The sequence below is a fragment of the Lepus europaeus genome, chromosome 14, assembly GCF_033115175.1.
Source record: "Lepus europaeus isolate LE1 chromosome 14, mLepTim1.pri, whole genome shotgun sequence".
Taxonomy (NCBI): Eukaryota; Metazoa; Chordata; class Mammalia; order Lagomorpha; family Leporidae; genus Lepus; species Lepus europaeus.
In genome coordinates, this window is record NC_084840.1 from 21851633 (window position 1) to 21877087 (window position 25455).

Sequence of the window (25455 nt, forward strand, 5' to 3'; positions counted from 1 at the left end):
GCACCCGGACCCAGAGCTGCAGGGTCTACGGCCTCCAGCCTCACCGGGCCAGCCGGGGCAGCGGGACGAGGGCAGCCCCTGGGCGTGCAGACTCACCGCCGGCGCCGCCGCCTCCGAGTGGCCACGAGGAGCCCCTGCTCGCTGCAAACTCCTTGCCCACCCCGGCCCCCGCCGGTGCCGCCGAGCGCCTCGGGCCTGCCGCACGACCGTCACAGCTGCGGCCGCGGGGGCGGGACGGTGGGGGAAGCCCCGGGTCCCTGGTTAGGGTGCACGGTCCGACCCACGGGAGCGGCACGCGGACACTCGGGGCGTGATCCGCAAGAGCACGGTGGACGCCGACTCCCGGCGCCTCTCAGCTTTGCCGCCCACGCGGTCCGCCTGGGGCTCAGGGATGAAAGCGTTAACCTCTCCGGACGCCGGCTAGCGCGGTTCAGTCTCGCGAGAGTTTTTACAGCACAGTCAGGCTTTCAGTGGGCCCCGCCCCCAGCCCTGTTCGTTACCTAGCAACGATGCAGCCCGCCCGGGAGCCGGGAGACTCGGGAGCTGGTCTCACCCTTCCTCGGGGCCAGGGTCCGCGCTTCCGCCTGGAGCCTCGCCCCCCGCGTCCGCCGGCGCCCGGTTGGTCGGAGGTTCTCCCCAGGTGAGGACCGACGCGCGGGTGGGCGGAGCCAGCGGGCACGTGACCCGCCGGGGACTCGGGGCCCGGCCCCCAGCCACGGCTCCAGTCTCCCGAGTTACGGGGCAGCGCCGGGGCCGCAGCCGGCAGGGGTGTCCGGAGAGATCGCGGGGTGAGCCGGCGCTGCCGGCGCCTGGGAGGGGCTGGGCGGGCGGGCCGCGGGGGGCTGCACGCACCCGGATGAGGGGCCGGGCCGGGCGTTAATGCCGGGCCTCCGGGCTGTCCCCGGCGTGCGGGCGGCCGGGGCCTGGGAGCCGCACCTGCGGCTCGGCTTGGACGATTTGTGTGGTCGTGGAGGAATAATGCGTGGCCCCTGAGCGGGTGGGACCGTCTGCCCTCGCGGGCCCCGTGTAGGCTGGGTTAGGGAGCGAGCTCTGGGCTTTCCTACCCCAGGATTTCCCCCTTATTCTGCAGGTGACCTTGGGGAAGTCACTTACCACCCTTGCCTCCTGTGTTCCTCCCTTAGAATCCTAGCGGATAAGCGGGGAGAGGCTGCAGGGCCGGGCGTGAGGATGAGAGCTCAGAGGAGAGACGACGTGTAGGGCCGTCCAGGGGCAGCTTCTGCCCAGGGAACGTGTTTGAAATTTTCCCACTCTTCTCAGTTTTTGAAAGTACTGAATCTACCTTTGGATTGAAGTTACTTTCTGTTTAAAAATGTTTATTTTCATCTACTTGCGAGGCAGAGAGAGAGAGAGCTTCCATCTGCTGGTTCACTACCCAAATGCCAGCAACAGCCAGGGCTGGGCCAGCCGGCCGTCTGGGTCTCCTGTGTGGGCGGCAGGGGCTTAAGCCATCACCTGCTGCCTGCCGGGATGCACATTAACAGGCAGTGGAATCAGAAGTCGAAGAGAAACGGAAGCCAGCACTGCTCTCTGGGATGTGAGCGTCCCAGCCTGTGGCCTAACCCGCTGTGCCACAGAGCCAGCGCTGAGAATGCCTTCTTGGTAGCGATCTGTTCCCAGCCTTCCCGCCCCTAGATCCTGAAAACTGCAGTCTGAAGTCACAAAGAAACTTGGACAAGCCACTTAAATCGAGCAACGTCGATTTTTCGATCTGTAAAATGGGACAGAAGTAATAATGGTAGCAACATCCGCTCTACTTAGGATTGAAAGAGAGAAAAGTGTCTATGAGGGTAGACTCCCAAGTCAGCAATACAGTAGGGTTCTAGCACCACCCTCTGTGTAAGTGAGAAAACGGGACCGAGGAGGCTGGTGGTTCCCCAAGGACGGGCAGCTCCTCTCTGTGGGAGAGAGAGCTGGCCTTGACTCTTGACCCAGGGTTCTTTCCTGCAACCCAGCTGACCCTCTGCACTGTTTTGAAGACCGTCTTCCTGCCCCTCCTTCCAGACGCCTGCCGGAGAGCCACCATGTCTGGGCACTTCGGGTCTCCCTCGGAACACAGCAGCAACCGAACCACCAGTCTTCGCATGGCGGACAAGAAATGTTGTGAGTTCTGGGACAGAGAAGGGTGGCCGACTGCCGGGATGTTATCTTGGGAATGCAACTTTGCTTCTTGGTAGGGTTGGAAAATCATTCCATGACTTGGGGATTTAAAGTGCCATCTCCAAGGGGACGGTTTCCTGTCTGAAGCAAGTAGTTTCAGTGAAATGTTTGATTTTGGGGCAAGAAGGCTGGGGCAGCCCAGGAATCTGTACGTCCTGCGTGACCTGTACACTCATTTGATCTTCCAAGTTGGGGCAAGCATTGTGCACACGGTAAGTAAGGCAGATTGACCAGGCACAGAAGTTAGATGGGGCTGGTGCTGTTAGCGGTTCCCCTTTCTCTGTTGGGCCAAGTCTGGGAGTGCCCCGCTCACTGTAGAAATTTCAGGTGCGGGTCAGTGTTGCCTTGCGGCATTCCTAGGCTCAGGGGAACGGGCCCTGACTGTGACTTCGTACCGCATCTAAGCGCCTTACTTTCTCCCAGGTTTAGGCTTTGTACTTTGCAAACTTCTTCTCCCTGCGAGTTCCTTCCTCTGGGGACTGGTTTCTCAGGAGCACGTCCAAGCTAATTTTTTAAAAGTCAGCTGGAGCAGGAGGGCTTGCAGAGGGAGAAGCACCACTCCCTGTCCCCACACACCTGCATTTCCAGGCATCATCGCAGGTTCCGTAGCTTCCCCAAATCTGGGAAAGCCGGTCCCCAGATGTCTGGGAGAAGCTGTTGCATCTGCTCCCCGCTGGCACCTTGCCTGTGGAGACCTGTCGGTGGGCTCCTCTCACTTCAGGGGTTGTCTGTATCAGCGAGTGCAAACAGCTGGCCAGCAGGAGCCGGGGATCCTTTCATGGTCCGAGCTCCTCCACCTTGATGTCATGCGTCTGTCAGTTTCATGATTAATGGTGCTGATTTCTCTTTACCGCTGCCCATGAGACCTACTGGACAGTAACAGCTGCTCTGGCTGTGATCCTGGGGTTGGCCACCTCTGCATTGTCACCAGGCACCAAGGGCAAAGTGCCCCATGAGTGAGAACCCGGATTGCCGGAGGCTTCGGCAACAAGACTGGGTTTGAGTGACGGTTTTACCTGCTCCTGGCAGCACGTGGCCCCGCCTCCCTGTGCCTCCCTCTGCTCCCTCTTACAAGTGAGGATGCCGATGGCGTCTGCCCTAGGAGTGACCCGAGGGCTGGGTTAGACAGTGTAGGGACCCCTTATGGAGGTGCTGGCCACACAGCTGGTGTGTGGTCTCTGTCACAGGTGGCTTTCTTCATCTTGTATTTATGGTTGAAACATTCTATGTAGATGCTCAATCGCCGTGCTGGGAGTTCAGTGTTTAAAGCACCCAGTGAAGACTTATTTTTTCAGTAGAGAATGTTTTCCCCTCTTGTTTGACAATATCCTAACCCAGGTTTGGGGACCAGGCTTGCACCCCAGCAGAGGGGAATCTCGTGTTACTGGGACGCTGGACCCAAAAGAGGGCGGGAAGTTGGAGGGCAGAGCACGGGCAGACTCTGTCACTGTGGGGATTCTGACCCTGGGGTCCGTCCTCTGCTCCCCGCCCGCCTGCCTGGCTCTCCTGGAGTTTCCTGTCTTGGGGTTTCCATCAGTCACGGACGCCCTAATCTCAGGCTCTTTTCTGTCTTCGAGACTCTGATTTCTGCTCCGGACTCTAATTTCTCCTTCCCAAACCCCACCTCTTTCTCCAGATGGCTTGTTCTACGCTTGTCCCAAAGCTACCCTCGTTCATTTGCCCCGGTCTTATCTCGTGTCTGGGCTGTGAGACTCTGGTAGAAAATACAGAAGAATCCAGCGAGGAGAACATGTGCTCTTTTACGTGTACAGAGACATGTAAATGTGGTTCTTTAGATGTCTAGTTCAGGTCTGTCTTAGTGACGTGTGTATATTCTGTTCTGCCATTTCCTTTTATTTTTTTTTTAATTTGCTTTGTTGCAGGCTTTTTTTGTGTTGGAAAATCCAGCTTTACCTCATTGTGTTATACAGAGAATGGGCCTTGGAACAGGCTCCCTGGCTGCGTGGCGTTCGCCCCAGCAGCTGCTCCTGCGCAGCTTGGCTGGGGTCCCTTTGCTGCTTGGTTACACCTGCGCTGGCTAACTGACTCTGGGGAGTGCCTGGGCTGCAGGACTTCAGGGCTGAGGAATGGGCCCGGGGAGCCAAGAGCTCTGCAGGAGCATTCCTGGGCCATCAGCTGCTCCGGGAGTTGGGGGGGAGGTGCCTTTGAGCCGCGCAGAGGCCTCTGAAAGCAGGAGCAGGGAGTGTCTGCGTGCTGTTTGTTCTTTTTATTTATTTTGAGTAGATCCGAGGCAGGCAGGTTATTTACAGGCACGTTTCCCTAAATACAAAGCAGCACACATCCATGAACAATTCAGAAAGAGGGAAAAAAGGAGGTGAAAAGTAAAAACAACCTCTTACGACCTCTCCTTTGCCTGCTAAGCCTGATGCTTGCAGACGTCGGGTTCTGGGCATCCTGTGAATGAACACAGGTTCCTCCTGTCCCTATCCGATCTGCCATTTCCTTTTGTGAAAAACTTACTGCTTCATGTTGGGGAATCCAGGTTTCTTCATTCTGCGTGGATGGGTGTGTCAGTTTCCCACCGAATTGTTTCCAGGTTTTCATCATCACAGACTGTTGCAGTGAACGTCCTTGTACACATACACCTTTGCGTGTTTGTGCCAGCAGCTGTTCCTACAGACATGGCAGGAGGAAAGGTAGATGTGGGAAGTGCTGACCAGTGTTGCAGTATTTCAGGTTACCTGGAGGAAACGGGACTTCTCAACCGTAGCCGCACCGGGTAACTGAAGTGTCCACTTAGTGTTTGGCTGCAGTCATATGAACTTGGGTATTTCATGCCCACAGGCAAACAGCAGGAGATACTTAACAGTTGTTCTGATTCTTGATAAATAAAAGTGTCAGTCATGAAGCATGCTTTATGGACGCATGTTGCAAAATGTTGGATCTGTTTAGAATGAATACCGAGAGAAGGCTGGGAGCCATTGCTGTCCTGGAGCCGCTCTCGGGAATAAGGAAGACAGCAAAGCTGTGCTTCCCAGAGAGTCCCTCTGTGCAGAGCTGATGTGAGGCACGAGAGTCAGCCGCTGGGACCAGCAATTAGGAGACCAGGAGTTTGGGCAGGGCCCTGACCTTGACTTGCTACTGTGGGCAAAGCCCAACTGCTGGGGGCTTGAGGTGTTCTGTTTTTGGGGGGCAGTTACGAGGCTGTCATTCCATGTGAGCATGTCTGATAAGGGAACATAGATTTCAGGTTGAGATGTGAGTTGAACTTTATGAAAAGACGCTACAAGAGGATTTGGGGACTGAAGCTGCTTTGCATAATGTGTTCCACAGTCTCGGAGATCGGTCAGCACCAAGCGTCCTCCGTACACATTAAGCTGGTGGTGGTGGTGGCAGGGAGACTGCAAGGTGGTTTTGTGTTGTAACGGGCAGGACGGCATGTTCCTATTCTTGCCAGTGTGGCGGTTTCAGATAGGAAGTGGGGTTTTGTTTTGTGCTTTAGAAAACCAGAAGCCCTGGTGGCAGCCGGTGTGTGGTGTGCTCTGGGCAGAGGCGGCGGGCGGCGGGCGTTGGCGCAGTCCCCAGGGGTCAGGGTTTTACATTGTTCTTAGCTCTCTCCTCCCCGGTGGCAAACACAGAGCATCTGGCTCCCTGGTTGCCTTCAGGGCAGCTCCCAAGTATCAGTTCATTTTCAGCTTTAGGGAGGGCGGCGGGGCCTTTGTGGGGAGCACCTAATGGGCTGGAAGGTGTAGACAGAGCAGGCCATGAAGCGCAGGTAATGAGGCAAACCCTGGGGGAACGGAGAGCGTGTGCACTGAGCTGGAGAAAGCGAAGGCTCAGGGGGACTCTGCTCCGCAAACGCGCGCAGTGGATCCCCTGCAGCGCGGCCAGCAGCCAGGGGTCAATACCGCTGATGCCGCACGGTGGTGTTTGCTTACCTCTGAGTAACGATTTTAGACAGAGGAACATTACTTACGTTGCTCCATTACCTACCCTGGAGGGGCTCAGTGAGTAGAAGCCTAAAAGCCACGTCCTCTGGCCCTGCATCTTGAAGTCCACCTGTCCCTCACCGCCGGGGCCACCCTGGCTGTGCAGTACTTCTTGCCCAACACCCCTCGGAAACTCTCCTTTCTACTTCTCCACTGAGACCTTTTTACAGTTCTCCCTCCAAAGATGAAGGGTTAATTTCACATCTGAGCACCTCCCTTCTACCCAGTTGTCTCTTAGTCCTCCAGGGTCGGCTTGTCCCAGTGTAGACAAGCAGCGGCAGCCCGCAGGGCACCTTCTAGAAAGCGGTGCTGGGATGTGGACGGTGAGGTCTTGCTCTCCGTTCCCATCCCTGTGCCGGGCCTCACTTATCAGAGGGGCAGAGCCTGAGCCCTTCCCGATGACCTCAGGTTGGGTCTTGGCCCCAGGAAAGGGGCTGGCAGCAGAGTGGGGTCCTTTCTGTCCCTTGCCCTGTGTCCTGATGGGCAGGAGGAGCCGGGCCTGTGAGTAAGCTGAGGAGGGGCTGCTTTTTCTGGAGAAAAGCTGTGCGTGAAGCCCAAAGTCTGAACTCCAGCACCAACTCTGCCCTTGACTCTCTGCGTGTCCTCTGGAACGTCGCCTGACCTCGGTGCATCTTGCCCAGAGAGATGAGCCTCTCTAAGTGAGCTTGCGGACATAAGTTAGCTTACTGAGCAAGGGCGGACCAGTGACGTCCTGCTTCTCCGTCGTCTTTTCTTATGGGCCACTTGGCCCTGATGCCCCTGTGGGCTGTCTCTACCAGAGACTTCCCAGGGTCTATTCGGAACCTGTATCCAGTAGGCTTTGCCCCCAGACTCTAACTATGCTGTAGAAAGTCTGGCTGAAGCTGGAGCTCAAGGCCGTGACAGCTCAAGGCCAAGCCAGGCCTCACCTGAGGCACTGAAGGGATGGGCGAGATTCCCAAGATGGACGCTGTTGCACCTGCTGTAGGAGCCAGCTCAGTTCTGCACGTAATCTCTAGGCGCCAGCCCTTCCTTCGCAGCTGTGTCCCTGTCCTGTGACTAGGTGTTCTCCTGGTAAGGAGGGGATCCTCGTTACTTTCTTACCCTTGCCACTCCCACCCCCCTTTCCACCTTGGGTGCCTCCTTGAAGACTTCAAACATGTGGAAAAGACATGGCTTAGTTGGATACTTTCTAGGAATCTGCATGGCCTGTAATTCTATTTCCAAAGAGTCTGCCCAAGATGTCCGTTTGCTTTCCATTCTTCCTGGAGCTTTTCCCTGCAAGTTTATGAGATTAAACGAGACATGAACATGAAGTCCCTAGCCCATTTCATAAGGCTTACTAGGCCCCTGGTCATTGAGTTCCGCCTTGTTTTGTTTCCTTTTAGCCTGGGCCTCCTACATGACCAACTCCCCAACTCTCATTGTGATGATTGGTTTGCCAGCCCGGGGGAAGACCTATGTTTCCAAGAAACTAACACGCTACCTCAACTGGATTGGGGTGCCCACCAAAGGTAGGTGTAAGTTTTCCTGGGAAAGGCAATGATGAGTTCTCCATCCCCACGGCCTCTAGGAGACTTGTCTCCCTGGCATCAAGGTTGTGGGGTGCTCCCAGCCAAAAGAGTGGGCACTTCCTGATTCACTGGATTTAGTCACTATTTTGAGACTTCTCTCTCCTGGCCTGGGGAGAATGACTTTATTTTGAGGGAATGCTGCTGTTAGAAATAAATATTAAGAATTAATGAGACAGGGCCAGCATTGGGGTGTAGCAGGTTAGGCCACTGCCTATAGTGCCAGCATCACATATAGGTACCAGTTTGAGTCCTGGTTGCTCCAGTTGCAATCCAGCTCCCTGCTAGTATGCCTGGGATGGAGTGGAGGATGGCCCAGGTGCTTGGACTCCTGCACCCATGTCGGGGACCAGGAAGAAGCTCTTGGCTCCTGGCTTTGGCCTGGCTCAGTCCCAGCCATTGTGGCCATTTGGGAAGTGAGCCAGCAGATGGAGTATCTCTCTCTTTCTCTCTCTCTGTAACTCTGCCTTTCAAATAGATAAAGTAAATCTTTAAAAATAAAAAAAAGAATTAATGAATATAGAGCTTTATATTTTCAAAGCCTTCCCATGTACTTCATCTTATTTTACCCTAGTGGTTCCCCTGTGAAACAGAAATAGAGTGGATGAGGAACTTGAAACCTAGACAGCTTAAGACTTGTCCAAAGTCTGCTAAGTCAGGACCTGAACCCACTCTTTTGACCTCTTAATCTGGGATTGTTCCCAGTACACTGTGGTGGTTTTCTCATCGCCTTGGCCACATTAGGCCAAGAAGTCCCCTTGGGTGGCGCCAGCAGGTTGTTTTGCTTCTGAAGGATCTGGGTGTCTCTGCAGTGTTTAACCTGGGGGTGTACCGGCGCAAAGCGGTCAAGTCCTACAAGTCCTACGACTTCTTTCGGCATGACAACGAGGAGGCCATGAAGATCCGCAAGTGAGTCTTTGTGAACGCCTGACCTCAGGGCCAGCGTGTGCCTGGATGTGACAGGGCTTTGTTCCTTGTGAGCACTTGAAGTGGAGGGTGTCTGGTGGGCAGCTCACCTTGGGCTTGGGGAGGTGGAGTAAGGCTTGTAGGCCAGGCCTAAAGAGGGATAAGGTGTGTGCACTGGGCAGGGGAAGGAGGAAGATGCTGGGTGTGGTGGAATCCTCAGTGGCAAGGGTGAGAGCTCTAGAGAGAAAAATTGTGACCACCGGGGACCTGGGTAGCAAGGGATGTGGCTCCTGCAGTAACCCACGTGCTTGTGTCAGTGGCTGCGCTGAGCGTAGCTCTTCTTGCTGATCTCCTCTGCTCTCGACAGACAGTGTGCTCTGGTGGCACTGGAAGATGTTAAGGCGTACCTCACCGAGGAGAACGGGCAGATTGCGGTAAGCCCGAGCCGCCTCTTCTCCGTGGGCTCCCCCTGTCTGCAGCCTGCCTACTCAGTCCCACCCTGGGTCTTCCCTGGTGGGGCTCCGTTTCTCAGGCCCCACTCAGTTACCTTGTTTGCTTATTCCCAGGTGTTTGATGCCACCAATACCACCCGGGAAAGGAGGGATTTGATTTTGAACTTTGCACAGCAGAATTCCTTCAAGGTAAGCTCTGACTCCGTGCTGGAGGAGAAAGGGTAGAGTGGAGGTGGGGAGTAGGACGGGGACATGCATCAGTTTGACCTGGTGGGTGGGGACAGGGCTGGATTCCTGAGCCCTTCTCTTGGGGCATACCTCCAGTCCTTGAGCGTTTTCTTTTAGGTCCTTTCTCAAGAGCAAAATTACGGGAGACGAAATGGCTGGGTGGGATAGGTGAGCATGCGCTCTTAATTAGTAGCCTGGCACATTTCTGACTCCCTCATCACTTCCTTCTCTCCATGGCCAGGTGTTCTTTGTGGAATCTGTGTGTGATGATCCTGATGTTATCGCTGCCAATATCATGGTGAGTGACAGCCCTGTATACTGCCTCCTCTTCATCTTTTGTGTCTTGTCTGGTTTGTGTCTCTGGGTAGTGAACGAGAGAAACTGACACGGTTGACACCAGAGAGTTCTGTTCTGTCTGTCAGAGCACTGTGAGTGCTTCCCTCTTCCCTTGGGAGATGAGATGGGAGCTTTGAGAGTCAGGTAAGAATTAGCTGTTGAGTGGACAGTGAGGCCTAGACTGTAGGTGTCCTGGCTCTGTGTCCTGGATATCCTTTGAGTGCTCTGACTTGGGTGTTGGGATAGATCATATTCTTTACTATCTCTTGGGGCCATCTCACAGTAAGCCACCTGCCCAGCAGGTGTCCAGTAGTCTGGTCAGTGTGCTATGCATTGTCTTCTTCACGCCCTCTGGGGTCACTGCATTCCGTGGGCCCCTTCAGTGGGTCCTGCCACGAGGTGGACATCTGTGGCTGTTCTCTTGGAGGTGCTGTCCCAGCACTGTGGGAACTTGGGGTGATCGGAGGCGAAGGCACCTGGTCCCAAGGCAGGCATTGGATTACACGCCCTATTCTGAGCAACGGTGGGGAACAATTGGAGCCCTTCTACCTTCAGGAGAGTCCGTAGAGGGATGGATGGGGCGGCTTCAGCTGCGTGACTGCCCGTGTCCTTCAGCCAAGGGCAGGCACATGACTCCCCAGTTGTCTTTCCCTTCTCGCTTGCCAGGGTCACAGGATGGGGGCGGGCTTCCCAGCGGCGGGGAGTGCCAGCGCCGCAGAGAAGGGCCGCTTTCCTGGGCGTCGGACTTCTCCTGCAGCAGAGCCGCGTGTGGCAGAGCTGCGCGCGCAGCTCTGTGACAGGGCTCGTGCTGTTCCTGTGCTTTCAGGAGGTAAAGGTGTCGAGCCCCGACTATCCCGAGAGGAACAGGGAGAATGTGATGGAGGACTTCCTGAAGAGAATTGAGTGCTACAAAGTCACCTACCGACCCCTGGATCCAGACAACTATGACAAGTAAGGGTTAGGGTCATGATTTGAAGGGCCTGAGGCAGAGTCTCCTCCGGGAGCAGTGCCTTCCTCACTCTGTCCCTTAATTGCTAGTCCAGACTATTAGTGTTTACATCATCCCAGAGAAACTGGGTGTGGACGTGTTGCTTTTATGCAGGTTGCATCTTACACTTGAACCCCACGTATTACATATTTCTTTCTATGCACATGTTCTACCTATCTATCATCTAATCTGTCTTACACGTAAAGCTCTTGGGAACATGCCTGACTCAGAGGAATTCTCATAGATGCTGCCTGTCATTCCAATGGACGTGTCTGTTGACAGTGTGGTATGGAATTCAGATGAGATACACTGTATTGGGAGGTACAAGAGCCATAGCAAATGTCAAGTCCATGTTGAACAAAGATGGTGCACTTGGAAGCACTTTTGAAAGTGCGGACGTTCAGGGCAGTCACTGGCTCTAGTCAACAGGTGTGGGCCTGCAGCCAAGCCATCTCCGAGACAGATGCACTTGGCACGCTGTTAGATCCCTGTGGGCCGGGTGAACTTGGTCGGCCTTTAGCTGCTTCAAGTGGGTTGCCCTGAATGCCAGTGTTTGGAGGTGTGCCCTTAGTACAAAGGTTGAAAACTGCTACCTTGGATATGATAGCACAGTACATTCTTCAGTTGCCCAAAGTCTCACACAGAGAGACAGCCTAGAAGGATGTTACGTATGACAGTGTGTCTTCATAGATGTTATCTCTGGTCATAGGGTGGTGGGTGACTTGCATCATTCTAGCTTATTTTTTGTTTGTTTGTTTCCTGAATTCTTTTTTGGAATAAGTACTTACTATTTTTATAATGAGGGAAATCCCACGATGGCTGCAAAGCAAACAGTTCCTGGAGTGCCTTTGAGAGAGGCTCGATTAGGCGGATGGAAGGAGTGTGTGGCTGTCTCTGTATGGCTCCGCAGCCTCCCTCTCTCCCCGGGTTGTTGGTGCCGTGTTCTAGCCAGGTTTTACCAACTTCAGGTGGAGCCTGTCTTCTCACCAAGTTTTGGTCTTAGCGCAATCTTCAGGACATCTCGTCTAGCTCCTGAGTGGAAGCTGAGTTCTGTTTACTGTGTTTATCTACTTGTGTGGTACAGTGCAGACATAGAGGAAAGGGTACAGACTGACCAAGAGCACAGGGAAGTGTGCTTCATCTTCCACTGTCTCTTGCCACTCGGTTCTGGAAGTGTGGGGAGGACACAGGAGAGGAGGAAGATCTGCTGAGAGCTTGGTCTCCTCCTGTTCTTACTCAGATTTGCATGGCCTGGGAATTTTCTTTTTCCTCTATCCTGTTCCAGAGACCTCTCTTTCATCAAGGTGATAAATGTGGGCCAGCGATTTTTGGTCAACAGAGTGCAGGATTACATCCAGAGCAAGATAGTCTACTACCTCATGAACATCCACGTCCAGCCCCGCACCATCTACCTTTGCCGGCATGGGGAGAGTGAATTCAATCTCGTGGGCAAGATCGGGGGTGACTCCGGCCTCTCGGCGCGGGGAAAGCAGGTGAGTAGTTGGCCAGCGTTGGATTTCCTAGGCTTAGAGCTGGAAGGGCATGGCAGAGGTCATCTATTTCATCCCCTTCTTAAGTCCCGTCTGGGCTTACGCTGTAGTTCCAGGCAGTCAGGCAAGTGCCAAAGATGCTTCCTTGCTCACTGCCTCTAGGTCTGTATTGAAGTGTGGGTGACTTGGAACCAGTTCTGCTGTGATCATTCAACCATTACTTATTCAGCAGGACTTGTGTTCTCAGCACAGTACAAGGTGTTCCTGCTGAGGTCCATTTCTTCTTGGGTTTATATTAACTATGTTGCACCTTACAGATTTGGCCCATGGCTCCCCACACTGCACATTACAGGCCAAGTTAGCAGTTGTGTGTGTGTGGTGGTGGTGGTGGTGGGGGGTGGTGGTAGTGGTGGTGTGTGTGTGTGTGTGTGTATTTTCTTTCTTTTCATAATTTTTATTTTCAAACCCCAGTTTGCTCAGGCTCTGAGGAATTTTCTGAAGGAACAGGAGATAGCAGATCTGAAAGTGTGGACAAGCCAGTTGAAGAGGACCATCCAGACCGCTGAGTCTCTCGGGGTGACCTATGAGCAGTGGAAGATCCTGAATGAGATTGATGCTGTGAGTAGGATGCTCTGAAGGCCAGGGGAGCCAGTAAGAATCACCTATTGAGACAGGGACCCTCAGAAGTCACTCTGTGGGCAGATCTCTCTAGAAAACTAGAACCGCACATCAAGACTGCAGAATCTGGATCTGTGGCCAGTTGAGGGGTTGGAAAGGAGGTGGACTTGGCCCTCCAATCAGAGCTTCCCGCCTGCTCAGCACCTGTGCCAACAGTGGGACCCAGGCCAGCGTTTGACCTCATTGCTCTGGCATCTAGGGGGAGTGAGGCTGAACAGGCCTATTTTGTTCCTTGATATGTTTTCCTCCTGGGAGAAAGGAATAGTTAACTACCCAGTTCTTTAATTGTTGCTTAGGTATTTTTCTCAGCTCTTCTGGTGAATTCTTTCCTCAAAATTTTCTTGTAATAGGAGACATCTCTATTTTTCTTTTTCTTTTTTTTTTTTTAATTTTGACAGGCAGAGTGGACAGCGAGAGAGAGAGACAGAGAGAAAGGTCTTCCTTTTGCCATTGATTCACCCTCCAATGGCCGCCACGGCCAGCACGCTGCAGCCGGCGCAGCGTGCTGATCCAAAGGCAGGAGCCAGGTGCTTCTCCTGGTCTCCCATGGGCTGCAGGGCCCAAGCACTTGGGCCATCCTCCTCTGCACTCCCGGGCCATAGCAGAGAGCTGGCCTGGAAGGGGGGCAACCGGGACAGAATCCAGCACCCCGACCGGGACTAGAACCCGGTGTGCTGGCGCCACTAGGCGGAGGATTAGCCTGTTGAGCCACGGCGCTGGCCTGAGACATTTCTATTTCTCTCCTTCCTCTCTGCCTCTTTATTCTTCAGCAAGGTGTTCAGTGCCTTCAGTTTCCCTCCTTCCGTGCTACCTCCTTCTGTTCCTCTTGTTGACTTTTCTTGTCCTCCCCAGTGCTAGGAGAAGGGGGACGTTAAGCTAGAGGAGCTGCCTGCTTTCTGCAGGGGCCCTCACCCCGTGATCCCAGACACCGTGCCATCCTGGTCACAGTCAGCTGCAAAGCATGGAAGGACCCAGCGCGGGGCCTGGCACACAGTCTGAAACTCGTGATCGTCCCTCCTATGTTCCTAGTCTGGCGTGGGGCGAGAGCGGGTCAGTCGACCCCTACCCCATGGCTCTTTGCAGGGCGTGTGCGAGGAAATGACCTACGCAGAGATTGAGAAGCGGTACCCGGAAGAGTTTGCACTTCGAGATCAAGATAAGTATCTGTACCGGTACCCAGGAGGCGAGGTGAGACTGCCCTTGCGTGGCGTGGCTGCCCAGCCCTGCGCTGGGGCTTGGCCCTCGTTTGGGAGAAGGATCGAATGATTGGGTGGTGATTAGAAAGGAGGATCGGGGCTCATTTATCCTCCGACCTTTGGGTCATACTAAGATCTCCAGGGCAGAGGGTGACAAGGTATCCCCTGGGTTGAGTATGTTGTAGAATCCTTTTTACTTATTTTCATTCTGCCTCTTCATTTCTACCTCCCTCCAAGCAGGAAGGGTCACCAAGTGCACATGGGATATGGGGTTATGAATCATTTCCTGTTGTCTCTGGTGGTCAGTTTGCTTCCTGGTCAAGGGGTTTCCCACTGCAGGGATGTGCAAGGCAGGAGTGCATGAAACAGGATGATGGGGGCCAGGAAACTGCTAGCAGCCTCTTGTCCTAGACTCTGCCTGTTCCTCTCGTTCCTTCCTTCCTGTGGGAAGGAAAAGTAAGCGCCTGCCGCCCCCACCGGCTGGATGCAGACTTCTCCTTGACCTTGGTTTTCCCAGTGTCAGCATTGCTCTTACAAGTCCTGAGTGTTCTGAAAAGGCAGCAGGGCGGGGGCAGTTAGCGGGCGACACAGTCACTGAGCCTCCGGGAGGAAGAAGTGGCCTCTCGACCATGGGTCCTGCCAGCTGGGCCTGGCCTCCTCCCAACCTGCCCGCTTCCCCCACAGTCCTACCAGGACCTGGTGCAGCGGCTCGAGCCTGTCATCATGGAACTGGAACGGCAGGGCAACGTCCTGGTCATCTCCCACCAGGCTGTCATGCGCTGCCTCCTGGCCTACTTCCTGGACAAGGGCGCAGGTACCCGCTGAGGGGAGGGGCTGGGGCACAGGCAGAGAGAGGGGCCGGGCTTACTGCGACTCTGTCTCTTTCTTCCACTCTAATTAGAGTTCATTCTCCAGGCAGCAGCTATTGGGTTGCCTACTTGAATTCGCTCTGCTGCCACCAAACCCCCAGGGGACCGGCGGGGTGCTGCCACTGCGCTGCTCGTTGGCCCCTTCTGTCTGAAAGGCCTGTGTCGAGCTGAACGTTCGCAGCTTGGCCCTGAGGCCGTGGGAGGGTGGTCTCTTGGAAGCATCTCTATTCCTTGGGTTGGGGCACTGGCATCTGGGTCAGAGCCGTGAGGAAGTGCTGCTTTCCTGCCAGATCCACCTGAACCGCTGGGAAGCCTGCAGGCGGCCTTAGCCTGCCCGAGGGCCAAAGTCTCCCCTTCCGCGGGGCCCTGGCTGCGGCACTTACTCCTGTTGCGTCTACCTGGAAGGATCTAAAATGGCCCGATTTCCTCAGGAGTTTGGGTAGCTTCCGTGGTCTTGCTGAGCGTCTGGGGACCAGGGAGCACGTGTGCCACTGCAGGTGGCAGTCAGGGTGAAGAAAGCTCACACACGCTGCAGACCCCATCTGTTACCTTGACCTCACTCTGCAGTGTAGGAGACCCCTCACCTGGTCTCTCTGCTTTCAGATGAACTGCCGTACTTGAAGTGCCCTCTCCATACCATCTTCAAACTCACTCCCGTGGCCTACGGTAACTAGGGCGTGGGGCTGGCACGAGGTGGGGACTGGCGGAGGTCAGGATGCTTGAGTTTTCTCTGAAGGTGGCCCAGAAGTTCAGCGTCGTCACCGTGCACGTCAGGGAAGTTCCCTCAGCGCCCTCCATCTTTGAAGGGGTGGATGGGTGCCTGTATTTGGGAATGCACGCATACCTTTATGGTGTGCTTTCCCGGACTGAAACCAGGGAGTTTTCCATAGAGCGTTTTTGCCTGAAGGCTGCTTCTCTTTGCTCTGTTTTGTCAGGGTGCAAAGTAGAAACAATTCAGCTCAGCGTGGAGGCCGTGAACACTCACCGGGACAAGCCCACTGTAAGTATTTTCCCATGGATGCACTTGCCACATTCCCGTTCCCTTGCGTCTTTGAACCTTTGGTACCAAGAGACCGTACAAAAGGAAAACATGCAGATCTCACGGCCTAGATGGTCTGCTGACTTCCCAAAGGAAAAGATGTTGAGATTACATGTTTTAAAATTATCTCTCTTTCATGAATCAACCTTGAAATCTGGCTCCTAAGGAGGTCAATTAAATATGAAAAATGTTTGGCTGAAATAAAATGCAAACATCGCCCCTTCCCCGCCCCTACCCCCACCCCCAGGTTTCCCTTTAGAAAGCAGGGTCCACAGGAGCCAATGAGGTCGGGTCATGAGGTTTAGGTCTGATCCTAGCTCCGTCCCTGGGAATCTGCGTTATCTTAAATAAGCCCCTTCCTTGGAGCCACTCTCCATGCTTTGGGATGTGAGGCTCAAGGAGCTTTTCCCCCTGCAACCCTTTTAGCTCCCAGGGGCTGGGGATCAGGCTGAGTCCCTGCATGTGGAGCAGCAGGAGTGGAGGAAGCTGTGTGGCTGCAGGCAGTGTTTAGCCTGTGCAAGTGAGCTTTTGGTTTGGCTTTCATCTGTGTGGTGTCCCTCCATTTCCAATCAGAACAACTTCCCCAAGAACCAAACCCCTGTAAGGATGAGAAGGAACAGCTTTACGCCTCTGTCCAGTTCGAATACAATCAGGCGTCCAAGAAATTACAGTGTTGGGAGCCGGCCCCTCAAGCCCCTCAGCCCTCTTCGTGCCCTGGACGTGCAAGAAGGGGCCGACCAGCCGAAGACCCAAGTCCGCATTCCGGTGGTGTAACCGTGTGTGTCCCTCCGCCCTGGCCTCCTGCCCCTGTCACTAATCACCTGCGCCCTGCCACTTCACCATTAATCTGAACACAGATCCTGGGTCTGTGTTGTGGACCAGCTTCCGTCGGCGGCCTCGCCCAGGGGCAGCTTGGCAGGTTGGGTCTTTCAGGACAGGCGCTCAGCTGGGGTGGTCTGGAGGAGGAGGAACAGGATACACTCTCCGGGGCCAAGCACGCCCCTACACCTGCTCCTTTCCCGTGTCCAACTCCCCACCGTCCTGGTGCTGTGACAGGGGCAGGTAAGTGCAGGGAGACACGAAAGCCCATTTATCCTTCGCCTTTGTCTCTTGAATGTGTGTTTCCTTCATAGTCTTCGCTTGGTTGTTCTCCTCGTCCAGCTCACCCGTGGCTTGTCCAGTGTTATTGTCTGGGAAAAGGGGTGGTTGGTGAAGGAGAAGGCTAGGCCCCGACGCTGCCTTCTCCCATGGGCCTGAAGGGATCAGGACTCGGGGAGACTCTCCTTTGCCTTCTCCCTTCCTCTCCAGCCAGGTCCTGTAAGGGTCAGCCCAGGCTGCACACCCAGAGAATGCTCTGGCGCTTGCAAGTACACATAGGGTGAGAGTTCTGGCCTCCTCTCCTAAGAAGTGATCCTGTTTCTGATGCTGTGAGAGGAGCTGGCTCCGGGGACGTGGACGACATCTTGGTGTGTGTTCTAGCTTGAAGAGCCCAGAGTAGATCGTCTGTTACTGCAGGGTGGGCTGGGCCAGCAGGGCGGTCTCCAGCTCTCGCACAGCGCTTCCTGGAGCACTCCTCTCCTCGCCTGTGGTGCTCAGGTTCTTTGCCAATCACAGCAGGTTCCATGCCAAGCCTGTGTCCTGCTCTTCTTGAGTTGTGCCGAGGTCTGAAGGGCCCCATTTCCTATAATTTTCAGCACAGCCTCCTTAACTTAAAGAAAAAGCTGCTTCTTCCCCCCGCCCCTCCAGGAGCAACCTTTTTTCCCCCCAAATATGGAAAAAGCTTGATCAGCGTTTAATCTCTCATTTAGAGTATTCTTGTTCATAAGGAGAATCTATCTCATCTTAATGTCTAGAGGAGTCCTTGGCACACTGGAGTCTGACTCTTTACTGTTTTATTTATTCACTTCTGTCATTTTCTTTGTAGGGTTAGACAGGAAATATTTAAATCCATAGCCCCTTGGTGGCCAGTAATGGCTTTCTCTCGGTCCCAGTGTAGTAGACAAAATGCATGAATGTGGATATGTATATTTTGCCGAGAGGCAAGTCTAGAATTCTCATGAGATTTTTTTTAAAAAGATGGGTGGCTCCTCACTGCAAAGTTATGAATTTGTCTTTTAGAAGAAGTCAGCAATTTTCCGAGGACGGTCGTGTTTGGTAATAGAAGACTCGTCTTGGTTCTCACCCAGGAGTGTTCTTTAGAGAGCTCTTTAGAACTTTGGGACAACATGTCTGGGTCCACCTGGGTCAGGCTCAGTAGTGGCTCATTGCATCTAGGTTGGAGCCTGGACATGTGGTGTTTAATAGCTTCCCTGATTATTCTGATTCATTCCCAAGGTTCAGCGCTCCACCCTGTCAACTTGGGTGGGAAAACACTCGGGCAAAGTGTCAGCCTGCAAGTTCTGAATTGCCTCCTGGTTCTGAAAGGACAGTTCTGTGCAGTTAGATGTTTGAGCACTTGACAGTTTGAAATGAAGTCACCCCCTCGAAGGCAGGCTGCGTCAAACAACCCTTTTTATTAAAGGCTTGTTCCAGGCTCTTGTCCCATCTCTGACACTTTACTTTGCAGGGTAATTAAAAGAAATCACTAGATTAAATAAATGTCTTTGGTTGAAAGCTGAGGGTTTTAAGCACCTTGGAGAGAGGCACCAGTGATAAAAATCGGCAGCACTGGGAGCTGACTGCTGACCTTGAGCCCTTTGCTCTTACGTGTCCAGTAGAATCCTGCAGCCAGTGTCCACAGTCAGGGGGGCTAGATTCTTCCTGAAGTTGTGTCCGAGACAGAGTCACCTGCCGTCACACATTGTCTTTAGTGGCGTTGGTTTTGGCAGCTTTAGGGGGGTGGGTTTGTTTAGTATCTTTGCTTTTGGGGCTTTGAGCTGGTGGGGGAAGGACACACGGAAGTAGTAGAACGGGGCCTTCTCCTGGGAAGCAGGACTTGTATAACCAGTGAGCACTTGCCGAAGAGAGCTCCGAGTGTAGAGTGATGCGGCAGTGGAGAGCAGATTGCTCTTCCTCGATTTTCTCTTGTCCTGGGGCTGCTGGGAGACGGGGGTCTGGAGAGGGGTGTTCTGCAGTGGGGTCTGGGAGGTCAGTGCACGCAGTCGCCTGGTCTGCTGGGCTTGGGTAGTGGCATCTGTGGCCCGAATGGCCCAATTCAGCCTTTGCTTGTGCTGCGAGGTGAGAGTACTGAGTGAGAAGATGGAACTATGGAACTCGGTGATCTCAAGACCCTGGATTTGGGCTGCACTCACCATGAATCAGGAGAGGGGGCTTGTGGTGAAGTAGCACACTGTTAGCCTGTTAAAACCCCGGCACTGGAGACAGGTCCAGGGAACGTTCACTCTGGCTCTCAGCCTGCTGATTGTTTTTCCACTCTCCCCAGCCCCCTTGCTGGTCTGTTTCCCCCCGCAGGAGCTGAGGTGGTCTTACTGCCCTCAGATAGGACACGAGCAATTGGAATTTGACAACCCGCAAGGGTTTCAGCGTCTTTCAGGTTTTAGTGCTAAGAACCTTCAGAGAAGTTCATCAGGAAAATATAGAGTGGGCTTGAGCGCTGACTCCAAGCTTTAGAGACAGCCTGCTTCCCGTCTGTGCTCTCCCAGCCTCTCCCCTGCTTTCTTGAATGTGTACTCATGGTGTGTGCACCTTGCTGTGCTGTCTCAACCCCAAGTTCAACAGGGAAAGGTTGGGCCCCACACTGCCCTTTGCTGATGCGCTGAGTTCTGTTGAATAGGAAGCCGGTGGAGACTTCAGCATTTAATCTACTGATGTAAAATAGGGAAAGGAAATCATGATGTTATGTGTGTGTGTGTGTGTGTTCTCTTGCTCTCAGAGCTGATTGAAGAAATCCCTGGCAGATTTGAGAGCAGCCACTTCCCATTCCGGCCTCCTCATCTTCCAGTTGGAATTTAGCACTTACTTTTTGTCTCTGTTATCTGTTGTTTTGATAAAGGGGTAGTTGAAAAAATAGAAGAAAGATCTTTTAAAAACATGCATTGTGCTAGGCATGATCTGCCCCATGCCCCATATCATTGTCTCTGGCTTTTTTTTTTTTTTTTTTTTTTTGTCTGTTTCCCAAGAACTGAGCATTAAGGATGGCCTGTCTTTGTGCTCCCCGCCTGGATGTCTGTCTCATGTGAGAGCAGGGCCAAACCCTTGCAAGCCACGCTTGATGTTCAGAGGCAGTGAGGTTTGGAGGGAACATTTGGCACAGCTGTTTGGGGATAAAGCCACCTTGTGGTTTTCCTGTGAGCAGGATTCTGAGTGATCAGGAAACAGCGGTGCTTAGCCCGAGGACAAGGGAAGCACACTTAGTAACTGTGAGAAGTGTATGTGGGTGAGGGGATCTTAGGCATGTTCTACTATCTTTGCCAAGTCCAAAAGCTGTGTTGTATTGTCAAAAAATTGGATAGATTTACACAGCTTTCCTACTGTGCATTTTGGCTTGCTTGTATTTGGAAATACTTTTATTTATTTTTATTTTTTTGACAGGCAGAGTGGATAGTGAGAGACAGAGACAGAGAGAAAGGTCTTCCTTTTCTGTTGGTTCACCCCCCAATGGCCGCTGCAGCTGGTGCGCTGTGGCCGGCACACCGCGCTGATCTGAAGCCAGGAGCCAGGTGCTTCTCCTGGTCTCCCATGGGGTGCAGGGCCCAAGCACTTGGGCCATCCTCCACTGCCTTCCCGGGCCACAGCAGAGAGCTGGACTGGAAGAGGAGCAACAGGGACAGAATCCAGCGCCCCGACCAGGACTAGAACCTGGGGTGCTGGCGCCGCAGGTGGAGGAATAGCTTATTGAGCCATGGTGCCGGCCAAGAAATACTTTTATTTTAAAATGTATAGCAAGAGTAGGTGTTCACAGAGGGTTGCCCTCCTTGGGATGCCTGCACCCCATACTGTAGTGCCTGGTTCAAGTCCCAGCTGCTCCATACTTCTGATCCGGCTCCCTGCTAGTGTGCCTGGGAAGCAGAGAATCATGGCCCAAGTACCTGGGTTCCTGCCACCCATGCGGGATACTTGGATGGAGGGAACTTCTGGCTTCTGGCAGTGGTCTGGCCCAACCCAGGCTGTTTCAGGCATTTGAGGAGTGAACCAGTGGATGGAAGATCTCTACAACCCCTCCCCAACTTTCAAATAAATAAATAAAAATTTTTAAGCAGAAATTTAAAAATATGTAACAATTGAGTCCATTTGCAGCATTGGCGGGCTCTTTGGCTTCTCTTGGCCATGGCACAAACCTTAGACGTGTGCCCAAGAATTTACTCTAGACTCCCAGTCCCCAGGGTCTCTGCATCCTCTCTGATGGACTCTAGGGGTTGTGTGCTGGCTGACAGACTCACAGCAGTGCACCTGCTTTCTGACTGTAGCTTGGTGGTGTGCACACGTGTCGTAATTCTCGGTCTACAGCGCCTGTCTATGAAGAACAGAATTCAACAGGCCCTGCTTTCTCTTTCTAGGGAAATTCTACACTCTGGTCTTAATAGACATTTCTTGTCCATTAGCAGCCAACTTCTCATCATTTTGTAAAAGATGATGGTTGAGTATCACTGGGATGGTATTTTGTGAACTCATCCAAGGGAACGTGTGTTCAGAGCCTGAAGTTGTGACATGTACTTGAAGTCAGCTCACCCAGTGCCCTTCAGGGCAGGGCTTTGTGTCACCCTCTGTTTCTGAACCTTCTATGCCCGCAACTGACTCTGTTGAGGAGTGTCGCGTTCCACTGGGTAGTGGTGCTGTTTTTAGTCTGCGTGAACTTGGCTTTTATTCCTAATCTAATAAATAGAAATACAGAGGAGATTTTGTGATGAAGAAATGGGTGGGTACATGTGTTCTTTCCAGTCAGCCTTTTACTGGATATCGGTGTCCAATATCTACTTACTTTCAATGTGATTGTATTTGATTTGTTGTATATATTTTGTTTGATATTGAAGTCAGACAATTAACTCATTCTGATATGGTGATGATTTTACTGTGGCAAAAGCAAAGGACTGATCACAAGCAGTGCCCTTTGGAGGGAGGTGGGAGTGAGGGAGGGCTGAGGCCCACTGGGTTGGATGGGAATGGGCTGCACTGGGAAGCCAGGAACAGTTCTGTTGTGGTTCCCTAGGCACTGCTCTGTTGAAAGTCAGAATGTAAATCTGTAGTGGTGTTCTGATTTAATTGGTGACACTGATAAGAAAATTCACCAGAGGCGTGTACAACTGTATTTGAAATGTGCTTTGTGTGTGTGTGTGTGTGTGTGCGTGTTTGCGTATGTGTGTAGACTGGGTAAATAAAATTGTTGAATAACTTGAACATTTCAGAAGGCTCCTGGGTTTTTTGTTTTGTGTTTTGGGTTCTGTTCCCTACTGTCCCCCCTTCCCCCTAAAACTTTGCCTCTTGTTGCACAGTGAGACTTGGGCAAACCCACTTCAGTGTGATTGAGTCCATGGCATAGGCATGGCTCACTTCCACCACCTTCTGGGGGAGATGGGAAGGACATCATGGAAGAAAACATGGTGTACTTGTGTGTACCTATTGGCACCTCTATAAGAATTACAAACTACATTTGACCACACTGTACTCTAAGTCCCATTAGTGACATGTAATTCATGTTATCTAGTACAAAGAAAAACACTGGAGAACTTTGAAAATTTATTGGGCTGTTGCTTCTAAAATACAGCTTGCCTGTTGTTTTGTAAAGGGCTTGTAGTCAATGGTGCAGAGCAGTGTTTAACGTCTTCTGGGATGGGCGAATGTGCAGGTGGGGTTCTTTCACCATTCTCAGGCCTTAGTCCTTGGAATCCTAACGTGGCCCAGGAACTCAAGAGAAAAGCAGAATCACAGGCTCCGTTGCAGACCCGCTGAGCCCGAATCTTCCTCCTAACAGGATCACGAAGTGGTTCCTATGTACATTCAGCACTTGGGGAGCACTGTTCTAAGGGGAAGAATTTCTCACGAGGTGGAACGTTAAGTCTCAGTGAATGGGAGGAAGTTGCTCTGCTCTGATCCCTGACTTCAGAGCAGGACTGGGATAGCTGCCACGGTAGGGACCCTCTCGGAGGCCAAGTAGCCCCCAGGCTGCAGTGTCACTCTTGTGGCATGGTCTTTGGCTGATGTTGCCAACACATTCTCCTTTTACTGCCGGGGTCCTGGCTACTTCGGTTTCATAGCTTGGGTACGTAGCTTGTGGTCCAGGTCTGACGAGGTCAGCTTCTCAGGGAGAGAAGCTGAGTTTACCTGACTCCCCAGCGTCCATGCGTGGGTGTGGATATGGGGGTGAGCGGCACGGGGGAGCAGTGGAAAGGCGGGAGGGCTCCTCTACTTTTCTGCTGTCTGGGACATAATGGCTCTGCTTCTCTTCCTTCTGACCCATAGGTAGCAGCGAATGGCTGTGTATAGAGCCCCCTCCGTGGCGTCCCCCACATCGCTCTCCTCCTGATGTGGAGGCTGAGGCCAGACCTCTCCGAGGGACGGGCATCTACTGGAAAGCTGGGATGTCAGCTCCACAGAGACTAGGACAGGAAGCTCAGTGGGGATTCAGCTTTTGGCGCCACCAAAATAAGGCGCAAGAAAACAGTCACCCGTATTTCTTCCCCTCATGCCCAGCGGGAATATCAGTTAACACTGAAACTTAACTTCCCTGTGCCTCGAAACACCTGCCAGCCCGAACCATTTAGTTTTTATCATCTCCTTGCTGGGTTTGGCCACGTCGGCCTATCTTGTTCTTTTCAAGCATTTTACCGCCTTCCTGTGACTGCCTCTCCACAGTGCACAATGCACCTCTTCAGATACAGTTTGCAAGAGTGAGGACGGAACTCCAGGGAAGCTTTTCCAGGCACAGAGCTGGCCTCTGTGGCCATCCTGGGAGAGCAGGCTAGAGCCCTGGCAGTCACCTTCTGCCACACTGGACAGGAGACGCCCAGCAGGAGGATGGAGGTGTCAGAAGTTCCGTCTTCGGCAGCAATGGAGGAGGCAGTGTCAGTAGCACCCTTTTCATTCACAAAGTTTTCAGGGCGGACTCTGGAAGCAAGATCCCTCACGTGGGTACCCATCTAAGTTCTCTTTGGTAGCTACTGTGTTTCCTACCTGATGCAGCTCTCCTGGCTTGTACGAGATGAAGACCAGAGAGAAGAGTAGGGCTCTGTTGACATCACCCAAAGAAATAAAGACAGCTCCTTCACAATCAGCTCTGCTAGGGAGAGTTTCTGACTTCACACAGATGCATGGAGACACGTGCCTCTGCACGTTCTGTCACCATGGCGCAGTCTCTGAGAAAGCCGTGCCTCTGAGGGCAGTGGTCTTAGGATGCTTCTGTCTTGGCTAGTTGTCACTGTTACGGGCACCTCGTCTCCTGCGTGGAGCTTCACAGGAGCAGGAGGAGAGCCAAGGCCTCCAAGCGTTGGGCATTTGGTTTCCCTTACAGATGAGCCGCGCTGCTCCCCAGGCCAGTGACTGTCCGATGTACAAACCTGTCTGTGAATGGTGTTCCTGTCAGGGCTCTGGATGGAGTGTGCAATCCCTGAAGGATATTACATCTTGCAAGCAAAACCTTTTTTTTAAGAATAATGCATTTTTAGCTTTAATTTTTTTTTCTTTTCACTCCGATGCCCACATACTGGGCAAGAGAGTAAGTAGCAAGTAAGGCCGTGCAGCACGGCTTTCCCCACGTGGGTCTTCCGTGCTGTGGGTGACACGGAGGCAGAGAGCTGGGCTGCAGGCAGTTCAGCAGCCGGCAGCCGGGAGCTGCTTTCACACGCACAAAGCTGCCTCCGACGGGCTCCTCACCCAGCTCTGCACGGTGACTCTCAGCTGGCTGCTTGCAGCGCGCTGTGCTGTACAGATTTGCTTCTTGTGGTGCAGGTCTCCCTCTGCATCTGTCTATGCTATCTTTTGATGATCAGAAAAAAACATTTTTCATTATTTATTCTATCTGTGTAAGGCATTTTTAAGTCCTCATATCAGCATTTGCATGTATTTAACCAGAATGTAATGTAATGTATGTTGTCAGTTTTTTGGTAGAAATGTAGGTGGCCTGAACTTTTATGTCTAATGATGTCCATGGTATCACCTTAAGTTAAATTTCCAAAATATGGATATCGTCTTCTCTAAAAGGGTAATAACTGTGTTAAGGCACAGTAGGGTTTTTTGAATACTTTTTTTCTCGTGGATTTTTATTATAAGCCAGGAGATGCATTTATTTGCAGAAAAGTTTACCTCCTGGATAAATAAAATCAATGCTAAAATATGTGAGTCATATGTATTGTTTTTGTAATAACAGAATACAATAAAGGCTATTTTTCATTAAAAATGTAATCGTTATAATCACACAGAAAAGAAGATCACATTTGGTACATGGTGCTGGCCCTGTGATGTAGCAGGTTAAGCTGCTGCCTGTGATGCCAGTACCTGATGTGAGCACTGATTCAAGCCCTGGTGGCTCCACCTCTGATCTAGCTGATGTGCCTGGGAAAGCAGCTGAAGGTGGCCCAAGTGCTTGGATCCCTGCACCCACGTGCAAGGCCCAGATGGAGTTCCTGGCTCCTTGCCTTGGCCTCTTGCAGCCCAGGCCGCAGCAGCCATTTAGGGAGTGAACCAGCGGATAGAAGGTCTCCCC

General features: G+C 52.7%; 1 protein-coding gene across 5 annotated transcripts; it reads left to right on the plus strand.

The window, feature by feature from the left end:
* Positions 1-320: 320 nt before the first annotated feature.
* Positions 321-25127, plus strand: PFKFB2 (6-phosphofructo-2-kinase/fructose-2,6-biphosphatase 2). Of its 5 annotated transcripts, none has more exons than XM_062210254.1 (15): positions 321-640; positions 2023-2121; positions 7496-7621; positions 8491-8587; positions 8952-9018; positions 9151-9225; positions 9506-9562; positions 10427-10551; positions 11874-12081; positions 12550-12696; positions 13840-13944; positions 14637-14766; positions 15425-15487; positions 15757-15821; positions 16434-23205. In XM_062210254.1, the coding sequence occupies exons 2-15, from the start codon at positions 2043-2045 to the stop codon at positions 16632-16634; spliced, it is 1545 nt and encodes a 514-aa protein (XP_062066238.1). In that variant the 5' UTR covers positions 321-640; positions 2023-2042; the 3' UTR covers positions 16635-23205. The 5 variants fall into 5 exon arrangements, with proteins under 5 accessions (XP_062066238.1, XP_062066237.1, XP_062066239.1 ...); XM_062210253.1 differs by having other exon boundaries at positions 322-640; positions 1974-2121; XM_062210255.1 differs by lacking the exons at positions 321-640; positions 16434-23205 and adding exons at positions 701-788; positions 23217-25127 and having other exon boundaries at positions 1974-2121.
* The last annotated feature ends 328 nt before the right edge of the window (positions 25128-25455 follow it).

Coding starts and splice junctions, on each gene's coding strand:
- PFKFB2 (XM_062210254.1), top strand. CDS start 2,043: ATGTCTGGGCACTTCGGGTCTCCCTCGGAACACAGCAGCAACCGAACC. Junction 8,588..8,951: donor GAGGCCATGAAGATCCGCAA/GTGAGTCTTTGT, acceptor TGCTCTCGACAG/ACAGTGTGCTCTGGTGGCAC. Junction 15,488..15,756: donor ACTCACTCCCGTGGCCTACG/GTAACTAGGGCG, acceptor CTGTTTTGTCAG/GGTGCAAAGTAGAAACAATT.